At 42.6% G+C, this 12,075-nt stretch overlaps 1 protein-coding gene across 1 annotated transcript in view; it reads left to right on the forward strand.

Moving 5' to 3' along the window:
• The first annotated feature begins 2,060 nt into the window (after positions 1 to 2,060).
• Positions 2,061 to 12,075, forward strand: part of DAP (death associated protein) — a 51,610-nt gene continuing 41,595 nt past the window's right edge. The window contains exons 1-2 of the mRNA XM_054633342.2: positions 2,061 to 2,259; positions 8,640 to 8,736. Of these exons, the coding sequence (XP_054489317.1) occupies positions 2,205 to 2,259; positions 8,640 to 8,736 (152 nt within the window). The 5' untranslated portion in view covers positions 2,061 to 2,204. The remainder of the gene's footprint in view (positions 2,260 to 8,639; positions 8,737 to 12,075) is intronic.

Below are 12,075 nucleotides of genomic sequence, written 5' to 3' on the forward strand. Positions count from 1 at the left end.
TGAAAATTAAATTCTACCCTATGGTATCATACTGACACCTCTATAATTCTTCTGCAAGCATAGAAACTTAGCATTGGCACAGACCCCTGTCTCTTAAGGAAAGCAGTAATTATGTGCACTGACAACTACAGAGAGGTTGGTCTGAGAAGCTCCAGACTATGGAAAGCAGCAAAGATCCTCCCCTCTCCCTCCCACAAGCCTGATGCTCTGTGTGCTTGCTCCTGCCTGACCTACCTTCAGTCCTCTCTCCCTTCTCCCTGGGCTCCTCATCCTCATCTCACTCGACCAGTTCTGGCTCCTACTTCATTTTTTGAGGAAAAACATTTCTTTCTGCCATGGTGGTTGCCCTGCTTCACAATTCTCATGTTACCCCTCCAGCACCCCCTACTCAACTTTTTGACCTTGTCTCCTGGGACACTAAGGCCAAGTCCTCCTGTTCCTCATTTTATTCTGTTTCAATCTGTCTTCCCCTCTTCCAGTTCTTGCTCTTCTGCACTAGTGTGGTTTGCCTTGAGGTTCCAGCTTCCAAATCTGATGCACAGCTGCGCTTTCAGGAAATTTCAGCCCTGTGTCTCTGAGAAATACTCAGGGTGGATGTTGTAGCTTAGCTGCAAAGCCACAGAAAGCCTTCATACAAATACTTGTGTTAATGGCAACATGAATTCTCACAACATAAAGAAATGTTGCTGTCTGTAGCAAGAACAGCCAAAGCACATCTTTGATGTAATACTTCCTCCCAGTGCACCTTCATATACTAAAACTTTGTGCTTAAATAGGAAATTATTAAATTAAATTGTTTCTTAGAGAAAAATCATTAACTTGCAGGTGTTTTAATTTAATATAGCACGTTTTCTCTAATGTCATTTCTATAACAGCTGGCTTAGATTAAACCTGCAATGGCAAAAATTTCTATCAACTTTGGTAATCAGCACAGGGAAATCCAAGGCAAATAAACCTGGGAAAACCAAGAAAAAGTGAAAATGAATTCAAATTCAGAGGACAGTAGACAAAAAACCATTAAAATCTCATAATACTACTCTAGAAAAAAATTATAATCTGGATAGACTTTGACAGAGACTAGAAAGGGAATTGGAGTAATTTGTGTTAGGCTACACGGAAGGTGACAGAGCTGAAAATACAATCTCAGACTCTAACATGCTGCATGTGTAAGAAATTGAAATAACCCACCAGCAAAATGTAAGAACTTAGTTACATTTCTTCATTCAAGCTGTTAAGGATGCCATGACGTGAATATATTTTGGACTGTTGCAAAAAAACCCCAAAAATGTGTATTTACACATCACATGTATTCTTTTAATGATAATATAGTTGTTACATAGATATAATAAACAAATAAAATATTATTACAAATAAATAAAATATTATTAGATTAATTTCCCTATAACAAATGTGTGATTAAATATTTCTGTACCACTTTGCAGGTAGGGAGGGTCAACTTTCAAACATCTAACTGTTATCTTTTGGGGTACTTGCTTTCTTATTCAAACTACAGAAGAAAACCAGAATGGCCTGCATGGTTTACACCTTGCTGTTAATATAATTCATTCAGATATTATGCTCTCTGCCTTTCCACATGACTTGGAAAAGCTAACTCAAGTGTTTGAAAATTTTCTTAAAACTGTGAATCAGGTCTGTAATTTCAAACAGCGAGGCAATGAGGTCTGAACCAAAGGCAAGGTGGGCACTTACTGCCCTGAGTTATTAACAGGGTCTCCAGCACAATTCCAAAATATGGCCCATACCGGCTATCTCGAAGAAAATTAACTCTGCCTCAGCCAAAAACTGCACAGCTCTTTATGCCGCTTCACACACGCGCGGTTTGGCAGAACACAACCAAGCGCAAGGCGCGCACTGCCAATTAGTCACTAATTACAAGTATTATTTGAAGTGCAGACGATTCAAAACCACGTCGTTAACGGCCCGCGCCGTTTTCCCTTAGCACATAAAACCAGCAGGGCGGACCAGGCCTGCGTTGCCCTCACGGCACAGCACAGCACGGCACGGCAGACGCCGCCTGTTGCGGGCGCCACGTCCCCGCCCGCCCGGCCGGGGCAGGGCCCGGCGCCCGGCGCGGCACCGCCCCCCCGGCGGCCACGTTGACAGGGCGGGTGTGGGCCGTGTTCGCCGGGCCGTGTCGGTGTGCGGGTACCCGGTGCGGGAGCGGGGCCGCTGCCACAGTAAAAATGTCTTCGCCTCCCAAAGAGAAAGCAGAGACGCGGGCCGGACACCCTCCTGCTGGTACGGCCGCCGGTTCCCGTCTCTCCGCTCTTTCTCTTGCCACGCCGGGGCACGGGACGGGGGGGTCGGGGCGGCCGCGGGCCGGCGGGGCCAGGCGCCGGTTCCCCGCCAGGTCCCCTCCTGTGCGCGCCGGGGCTGAGGAGGGCGAGGGCGGCCTCGGGCGGGTCCCGCCGCTGCCGGGGATGTGAGCCCCGGTAGGTTCGAGCCCCCGAGGATGCCAGCCCCGGTGGGTTTCCTCGCTCTCCACTGCGCTCCGGCCGCGGGAGGTGCGCTGGGATCCCCGCCTGAGCCCTGGGCGCCCGCGGCGCTCTCTGCCCTCCGGCAGCCTCTCCCGGTGACGGGCGACGCTCCCTGCCCTGCCTCGCCCCGAGGAGAGCTCTGCTTGTGGCCAAACCCTCATGGGGTGTGTGTAGCTTGGCATCTCTAGGCTCCCACCCGGCAGGCAGGCAGCGTTGTCTTCTGCGGCATCCCGCCCTCGAAAGGCGGCGGAGGCCTCCGGAACTCCGCCTGGGGTTGGTGGTATGGTGGGAAGGGGAGCGGAGCGGTCTCGGCCCCACGCAGCTTGCGGGGTTCCAGCAGAGTGTACGCTGAGTGTGAGCAGACACTGCAGACCAGGAGTGCTCTGTGCATCCATTTTGCCTGTGGGCATCACGGTGTGAGTGTCAGAGCATCCTGCGTGCTCCTGGCTGCGATTCTGGAGCCTGGCAGGATAGGAAACAGGTAAAGCTGCTTAAGAAGTGCCCAGCAAAGGAGCTCCATCGCGTTCCGTCCTGCTACTGTGTGCGAGTGGACAGTCATGGTGGGAGCTGTGTGTCACCTCCAGTGGGAAACATCTGCCAGGGTCCATAGACGGTAGCTCCTCTCTATGCACAGGTGGGCTTCAATTCCTCGCAGTATCAAAGTTGGGTTCCTTCAAGTACTGTTAGTTTTACTTCTTACAGTTTTCTTAGAAAGGGGAACTTTGATCCCTGCATCAGCAGTTTTACATATGTCATCTAATATTTCCCTGTGGAGTAGTTGGTGAGCTTTTTATTTTAAGTGTTTCAGTAAAAAATCCCAAGGTTGCTAGTTCTATATTCAGATCACTTGGTGAGATTTAAAGCTAAATTTGTAAACAGCTGTTGAACCTTAATTGAATTCTATGCTCTTTATGACGAGGACCTGCAATTCCTCTAAATAGAAGTGAGAAATAGTGGCTTTGCTTTTTGCATGGCATATACAGTTCAGCAGTGCAGGTAAGTCAGTCGCTTGGCTAAGCAGTCATTCCAGTCCTGCAGCCTCCCTTGTCATGGCATTAGCTCTTACCTGGCTTCTTGCTGAGCTGCTTCAGGGAGCAAACCAAAGCATCATTTTCCAGTGCTGACAGCTTTTGTTGCCCTGGCTCCTCGAGCTGGCTTGTCTTGAGGTACATGTCAGCTTCAGAGTGGAGGGATCATTAAGATCTTAACGTTGGTTTAGCTCTGTCTTCCAGCTACAACATTGAGGAAACAAATATGCTTTGTAATGGTATTTTCTGATGTTCCATGTTTGAGGGTTTTGCTTCAAAACCTGTCTTTTGAAACTGGCGAAAATTTTTAAAGACCTGAAGTGAGCCTCTCTAGGCCACATGAGAAACTAGCAATGTACAGTGTAAAATTTCAACTGGAGTACAGTACAGGTTTCCTTTGCTGTCAGAATATTTCAGTTTGAGCTTTTTAGTTTTTAAAACATGGGCCCACATATGAATTGAAGAACACCTTCACCTATGCGCCATTTAAGGCATACCTGTTTTGGGGTTTTTTTTATTTTTTGTGAACATGCACACAAAATTTATCTATGGAAGAAGGGTAATCACAGCCTGTCTTTGAGGCAAAAAAAAAAAAAGCTTTACCATATCTTCAGGTCGCTTTGGGAAGAAGATTTTTCTAAACTGTCTGGCCTTTGGTCTTTTACCACCTGGAAAACCCACAAGAAGTGTTATGACTAGCAAGAGTATATATTTACTCTAGTGGTTGAAGATATGTTTTAATCCTCTATTTCAAGCTTGTTTAGATCCCTGAATATTAGAATAATGCAATAGATCACTCTGCAGGTGATCTATAAACAGGTTTAGATAAAATGAAAGTAAGAAATTCTTTTTAAAAATTATTACAGGTGGAATTTTATTCATAAATAACAAGGCAAATTTCTTTCAAAGAAAAGGTGTGAATAGGGAATCTCTTTTGATAAATGGCTTAAAAGCCCAGGTTTTTCTGCATGCAGTTCTATAAAGAGCACTGCCTGTAATTACAGATGTGTCTTACCCTACTGAGTATGTTGGACATGTAAGTTTAGAAGGATTTGGGTCATCAAATTAAAAGCAAAATTGACAAATCTGTTGTTTTTCAAGTGCTCCATTGGCCCTTGCTTACTGACTGCACTGCATTCCTCTGCATTGATCTTTCACATAGGGGGAAAAGAAAAGGCTCTTGAAAAGACAGAGGGTAATGAAATGGAAAGAAACCTCAAGACCTCAGTGCAGGAAGTGACTTTGACCTCCCCTCTGAAATTTAAGAGGGTCCTAACTTAATCTTTATTAAATATCCGCCTGTCATTGAGATCAAGTGTGCCCATAATACATTGCTGAGTAGGTTTGTAAAGTTCCTCTGAAGAGATCTGTGTAATTATGCTTTAGCTGTTCATCTGGTACATACTGTGGAGGGATAAAGGAATATGATTGTGTTAATAGTGTATTTATGAAGGTTTATGATAGATTTTTGAAAATAGTTATGTGCTTTTTTGTACATTAAAAAAAATAGCTCTGAGCTGAGATTTCTGTGAAATGAAGGCATATAATAACTCCTCTTCTTACTTTGTTGAACACTAATGTATGCTCCCTTAAAATCATGTACAACGGCGTATTTTGTGTTTCCCTTTTCATACATCCTACCATTGTAATGGAATCTGTTACTACACACTACATAAGAAATAAATTTTTATGTTAATATTGAATACACGCTCAAGGAAAAGGAAAGCTGCTAAGATTACTGGTGTACTCTGGATTTGTAAAAGTTCTTCTCCGGTTGCTGTGACTGGCGGGTGATTGGGGCTGAGCTGGAAGGTTTCCCTGGGAAGGACTGCCTCGGGTCTGCACCCTGAGCCAGCCAGGCCAGCCCTGTCCCTGACCTCTGGTGCTTCTCTAGGCACTCAGTACTTGCTCCAACTCAGTGGGGTTTATTTCAGAATTCAGTCTCAGAAACAGAGAGCAGTCCAGCCGTGGGGGCAGGGAGGAAAAAGTAGACTGCTTCCTGACTGCAGATCAGCTTGAGTGGTAATTGATTAACACAGTTATTTAATACATTTCCAGCAGGAGTAGTCATACCCTTATGAGGAACACAGGCTGGCATTCACAGGACTGACAAGGTAGTCCTGTCTGCCTCTTGAGGGGGGAGGGGGGGAAAAACATGACATAATTCAAATCCAAAACTTGTATTCAGTAGTTAAGCAGATAGACTTGTTGCTCTTCTGAGTGTGCTGGCAAATGATCCCTTCTTTATTTCACTCTTTAGTAAAGGCTTAGGGCAACTTGGCTGTCACCACTCCAGGGAGCCATTTCCTGTCCTCTCCTGCCTTAGCACCTGAGCTCTGCACTTGCCCTTCAGCACAGGAGCTGTTTTCTTCCTAATCCCAATACAGGGTCGTTGACAGCATCCACTTCTGGACACTGCTGTCTGACAGTGTTCTGGAAGGTGGTTTATCAGTTATTTAAATCCTTTGTTTGCAGGATAAGGAAATCTGAGCTCTTTTAAGGATAATTTTTAAGTGACAAAATCACCATGGTAAGCATCTGTCGAATTATGTAGTAAATGCTAGGCAAGTAGGAAGTAGCTGATTCCTCATAATTCCTGAGAAAAATCTCCAAGTGTTGAGTGGGTTTTTCATTAGCTTCATGGATGTAATCAATTCTTCTCTTGTCACACCCTGAGGTAATGTAGCTTAGCTGATACCTTTTGAAAAGGAAGGTGAGTTATGCTGCAAGAGTATTTATCATCTTAAGTTAAATCTCCTAAAACTGGGTTGGGTATGAGCATGCTATGTCATGGGTGGCAGATATGTACAGAATGCTATCTAATTATTTCACTTCTGGTCTCACAAATACACATGATTATTGCAGCTGTTTGCTGGTTCCTTCTGCACAGTAACCTTGGATTGCTAAATATAATTCGATTATGCACCAAAGTACTCTAAGCTGTATATACTATGCCTGATGATATTAGTTCAAAAAAAATCACATTTAAAATTCTAAGTTGCTGCATTAGTCACTCTTACACCTTTTTAGTTGTCTGGTTATTTGCTTTTTAATCCCTGCTTTTTAATACAGGCAAATCTGAAAGTGTTAGCTGTGTATTTTTTCCAGTGACAGATAAAGAGAAAAGGGGTGGCTGGTGGCCTGATGATACACAATGTGAGAGGAGAAACATTTTAGATCTAAATTAGCACCAAATCTTCAGGTATCATTTTCTCTAGTTTTCTGTTAGATGTTGAAGGACATGGAAGTGTGTGTATTGTTCAGAACTGTTTTTTGTAACCCTGGCAGATGTTGCTGTGGAGACAGCATCTTCATGAAAAGTCATTTGAAACAAATAAGTAAAAGGTCCTGACTGTGCAATGATGTTAAATTTAGAAATTAATTAAAATAAATCAATAATTTATAAATAAATGTAAATAAAGCATAGCAGTACTGTGATTAACTGAGATGTTAAAAGAAGTCTGCACTTGACAAAACTCAGTGTTTGCTTTTGCAAACAAACTTAAATTTCTAAGGAGCTTGAATCAAGACAAATTAATTGGAATTTTAATTTTTGCTTCACTTCAGGCAACAAAGAAATGTAGATTTCTACAAAGAAATGTAGTCTTTCTTTCCTTGTCCCATGTGAAACATTTCTTACCAATTAAAGTTTTACACTGAAGAGGGAACACAAATGATTTGGGTTTGGGGTTTTTTAGTGCATGATAAGAGGACACAGTTTTTATAGGTTTTAAAAGATATTTCTTTGGGTTTGTCTGTTGATTGCCTGTCTCTAGTTAATGACCTTTATTGAATTAGAAGTTTATCATTCAAATATCACTCAGAACGTAAAATCTGTTTTTAAAAGACAGGGCCAAAGCTTTCACTTTCTCCTCCTGCAGGTCACTTTCTCTTTCCTGCTTTCCTTCACCCAGGCTGTAAAATTTATGCACAGCAGTGGCCTTTCCATTGCTGTCCTCGTTAAGAATTGGGAATTAAACCTGTGTCTAGGTTTCTGGGATAGCACTGAACAGCTGTGGTGTGCCCTGCTCCCTCTGTGGCAGGACACAAGAACCACGGCCACCCTGTCCCTGCCAGCTTCAGCTTCTCCGGGTGCTGCTCTGGCATCCTGCTCGCTCCGGCTGTGACACCTCTGCCGAGGCTCACCACAGACACTGTGTCAGGCACTGTGAAACACAAAACCAGCGTGTCTCTAAGTGGTTTTATTGACTTCTGGCCACTATAGTGGTTTTCTGATGTGGTTGCTGATGGTAAGTGTAACCTATCCAATTAAGGTAATGACATGCATCATCCTGTGCTGTCCTGTAAGCATGTGTAGCAGTTGTTGAAGAAAAAGAAAAGTATACTATTGAACCAGAAAGCAGATCAAGAACAGCCTGTCTGTTGCTCTGCTTGGTAGCTGCAGTGCTAAGCCTGGCTTGCTTCCTGTTTTAGATTGCACTTTGGAGTGGATAAGTGATGCACATAAGTGGATCTGCTTTCACTTCTTGTTTTGTGTTTCTAAGGGCTGCTTTCATGTTTGCATCATTTCTAAAACTTAAATGATGCAAGGATTGAAAATGTTGTAAATACTCGTATGTTTTGCAAACCAAAAAGCTCTGTTCTAAATGCAAGTTAACAGTTCTCCTAAATTTTGCTTTTTATTACACTGTTTGTGAAGTACTTCTTTGTATAAATACCATTATTATAGATGTAGTTTTTAACATGAAATAAAAAGTCAGTTTCTTTGGTTTGTGGCCTTTTGTGTAGTGTTATGCAAGTCATTGCCTCAGTTTCTTCTGACTGCTGCAAGTTGGTATGGGGTGAAGGAGGAATTAAAACAGAATTGAGTTTTCTAAAATGTCATTGGAAGCAGGCGGTAAAATGAGCTACAGCTTCTCAGGATAAGGAAAGATGGCATCATGTGAAAGAGAATGGCAGATGTGGTCCTGAAGGAGCTGTTCTTTAGGCCTGCCACTTTTTAACCCTTTGTGCCTCTTTTTGGAACTGTGGTTACTGTTAAATTACTATGAAAAGTATCAGGAGGGAAGCAGAGTGTAAGGAATTCCTTACATTCTTCACTTAACATTGATTTGACTGAGGTTTGTTGTTATCTATTTAATTTTCATTCCAGTGAAAGCCGGTGGGATGCGGATTGTGCAGAAACACCCACACAATTCAGATGCCAAAGAAGAAAAAGATAAGGATGACCAAGACTGGGAAACCAGCAGGTGAGCACTTTGATTTGGTGCATGTGCTACAGTGAATTTCCATGATCTTGAACCTTATCACCAGTTTGTTTTCCTTGTGACTAGCAGACCAAAGGTGCAGTTGTTTTTGTACCATAAAGCAGTCGCAAGTTGGACACTCCTTCAAGACAATTGGGGAATTTGGCAATTTTGATATTGCTGAGCCTTCTTTAAATGATCCTGTCATGTAAGACAGGAGAAAAGGCTGTCATGTAAGGCTGGAGAAAAAAGTACAATAGAAGTAAAACCTTAGCTTTCCTAAAAATGTTTCACTTCAGACTGTGCAGAAGCATAGAGGCTAGGCATACTTGGACACAGGTATCAGGCTGGCAGTCCGTATATGAAGTGGTCTTTCTCTGTGCTGGGTGTTTCCTTTTACCCTTTGGCCCCTAATCCTTTGTGAGGTCTTTGACAGTATGGTGCTTTTGAATAGACAAGTAAAAATATGTGGTACTAATATTATCTGCTTTTATTTTTAGATGGGAATCTATCTGTTTTGGTGGTAGAGGGTACTAAGACTGCAGTTACTTAGCAGTTTTAACTAGATTTGTGGGATTACTGCTGTTTAGAAATGAAAGCAGGGAGGTTCGATGGACTGTCGCTGTTTTTCTGTTCTTACAAAAGCCACCTGGTTTTGTGCTGCTTTCCTCAGCTAACTGTTTTTCTTTCCAGCCAAGACTATATTTACCTGAAATGTTTATCTACTAACTTAGGGCATGGGTTTGTCCTTGCTATTTGCTCAAGTTAAAACACAAACTAGAGAACCATTCCTGTGTTTTGGTAAGTAGACTGACTTAGATGATATTTATTTTACACGTAAAATAATGGTAATAAATAAACATTGTGAAAATGTCTAGAAATAAACCCAAATGTGTTTATTTACTTGAATAGGAAACACCTTTTTGAGAAGGGAAAAGTAATTTTAATTAATAAATCCAAATACCAGTCAGGAGAATTAAAATTTGTGAATTTCTTCACAGATTCTTTCTTCATCAGCCAAATTGGTCATCTTGTAATTCTGCACTGTGACACATCAGTTGAAAGTGTCTGTATTGCAGTCAAGTTTTGTCTAAAGTAAAAAAAATTATCTTGGGGTCAATTTAAACTTTGTGTGGGGATACATCCTTTTATTTGAGATGTGTTGACCTTCGCTGGGCAGCCAGTGTCCACGAAGCTGCCCTATTATTCCCCTACTCAGCAGGATGAGGAGGGAGAAAGTAAGATGAAAAAACACATCTGTCAAGATAAGAGCAGTTTAGTAAAGGAAAAGCAAAGGCCATGCATGGGAGCAAAGGAAAATAAAATATGTATCCACTATGTCCCATCAGCAGATGATGTCCATCATGTCCAAGGAAGTAGGGCTTCAGTATGTGTTAAGGATTGCTTTGGAAGGCAAACATCATAGTAATGAATTCTCCCTGCCTCCTCCTCCTCCTTTCTCCTAGTTTGTATTGCTGAGCAGGTGGTCTGGAATATTCCCTTGGTCAGGTGGGGTCAGTTGTCCTGGCTGTGTCCCCCCCAAGATCTTGTCTACCCACTGCCTGAGGGTGAGAGGATAATGTTGGAGAAGCAGCTTAGGTTCTGTGGAAGTGCTGGTCAGCAGTAGCGAAAACTGGTGCGTTTTATGTTATGTGGTGTTCCTGGCTACCAGTGCCAAGCACAGCACTAGGAGGGCTGCTGCGGGGAGAATTTACCACCTCAGCCAGACCCAGCACAGTGTTATGTACCTGCTTATCTTTCACTGGCACGCCAGCCTCATGGCAAGGAGCCTCATTAGGATCCAAATAACAAGACTTCTTGTGCCTGTTCACAGATCTAAGCCTCTCTTACAACACAGCACCTGCTTTATTCTGTTCTTCAAACAAAATTATGTTTTCCCTGTTTCACTTAATGGTGCAGGGAAAAGTTAAAATTTAACCTCGATTTTTTGTGGCTGTGTCTGCTGTAGCAGGTGCTGTGACACAGTAGAAGCACATCAATAGAGGTAAGCAGTGGGTGCTGAGGACTTCATGTTCACACTGTGTGTGTTTTAGAGATAAATTAGTTTGGTCATCTGGACTGAAGGACCAATCCTAGCTGGCATGGGTTAGGTGTCTCCTTGAAATGTGTGTGTCAGTTTAGCATCACCTCAGGGAGTCTAGGTGAGGTGACCTGAGACCAATCCCCAGTGTGAAACAAAGCCTAGACAGCTAGGTTGGAATGATTGGGAGAGAGGTGAACTCTTGATCTGTAGGTGCTAACAAAAGCAAACTGAATTTTAATACTGTGAGCAAAGGTTATGCTTTTAAGACAGAGGAGAAAGTTTAAAGACTTCTAGAGCTATCTTATTTACTAGCTGTGGTACATCAAAATCCATTATTTAGTCCACCTGATCTGTTGGTTGTCAAAACATGCACTTTGAGTGTGCCCTTTGCTTTGGTTTTCATTTAGAGGATGCATTATCGGTTTGTATTAGGGACTTGTACATATAGTTATTCCGAGTCTATGTATCAGACTGAAAGCATTGAGTTGAACTATTTTATTTCTTTGATCTAATCCTCTTGAGAAAGAAAGCAGCAGGAGGATGTAAGTTAGGTGGGAATTAATATGAATTATAATATAAGTTTGTTTACAAGTCAAGAGAAGGTGTTTTCCTGGTAGAACTGAGGGCTTTTTTTGTGTATATAAGGGAAAGGGTTTAATGTGTCTGTTGTAGGCTCCTTTGGGAATACTTGCACAGCTCTGGTGGCAGTACAAGCTATGTGAGCAAGAAGGTATTTAGCCATAGACAGAATAAGCTAGTCAAAATTAAATTAGGTTTGCAGTACATCGGCGGCTTTTGTGCTGGAAGGTGCAGTCCCCCAGAGTTTGTGTCTGCTCCAGATGATTCATGGTGCTGTTTGAAAACCATTGGATTTCTGATGTGTGTGAGGGATGGTTTATCAGGAAATGGATTTGTCAGGAGGGGTGAAGTGAGCATTGCTCTCCAGCACCAATATATATGTATATTGTGGCTTAGTTAGCTGGTATTTTATGTCCCTTTGTTAGGCAGGTGTGGAAACATCCGTGTTTTTAACTTTGTACTAGCTGTGGTTTTAGTCTTTGCCATTTTAAGGCGGTATTGTTGATATGATGCAATCTCTACTCCCATTGCATCTGAAGTCAAAAGAAGCAAACAGCCCTTCAGGAAATCTCTGTCAGCTGATATGGGCCCTTCAGGAAATCTCTGTCAGCTGATATGGGCAGCTGACAATGGGGCGAGAAAATAAGAAAACAGAGAAGAGTTAATTTGTGTGTGAAGAGGGAGGCTAGGATGAGTCATTATTTTAACCTCATTGTAAA

This window comes from Agelaius phoeniceus, chromosome 1, assembly GCF_051311805.1.
Source record: "Agelaius phoeniceus isolate bAgePho1 chromosome 1, bAgePho1.hap1, whole genome shotgun sequence".
NCBI lineage: Eukaryota > Metazoa > Chordata > Aves > Passeriformes > Icteridae > Agelaius > Agelaius phoeniceus.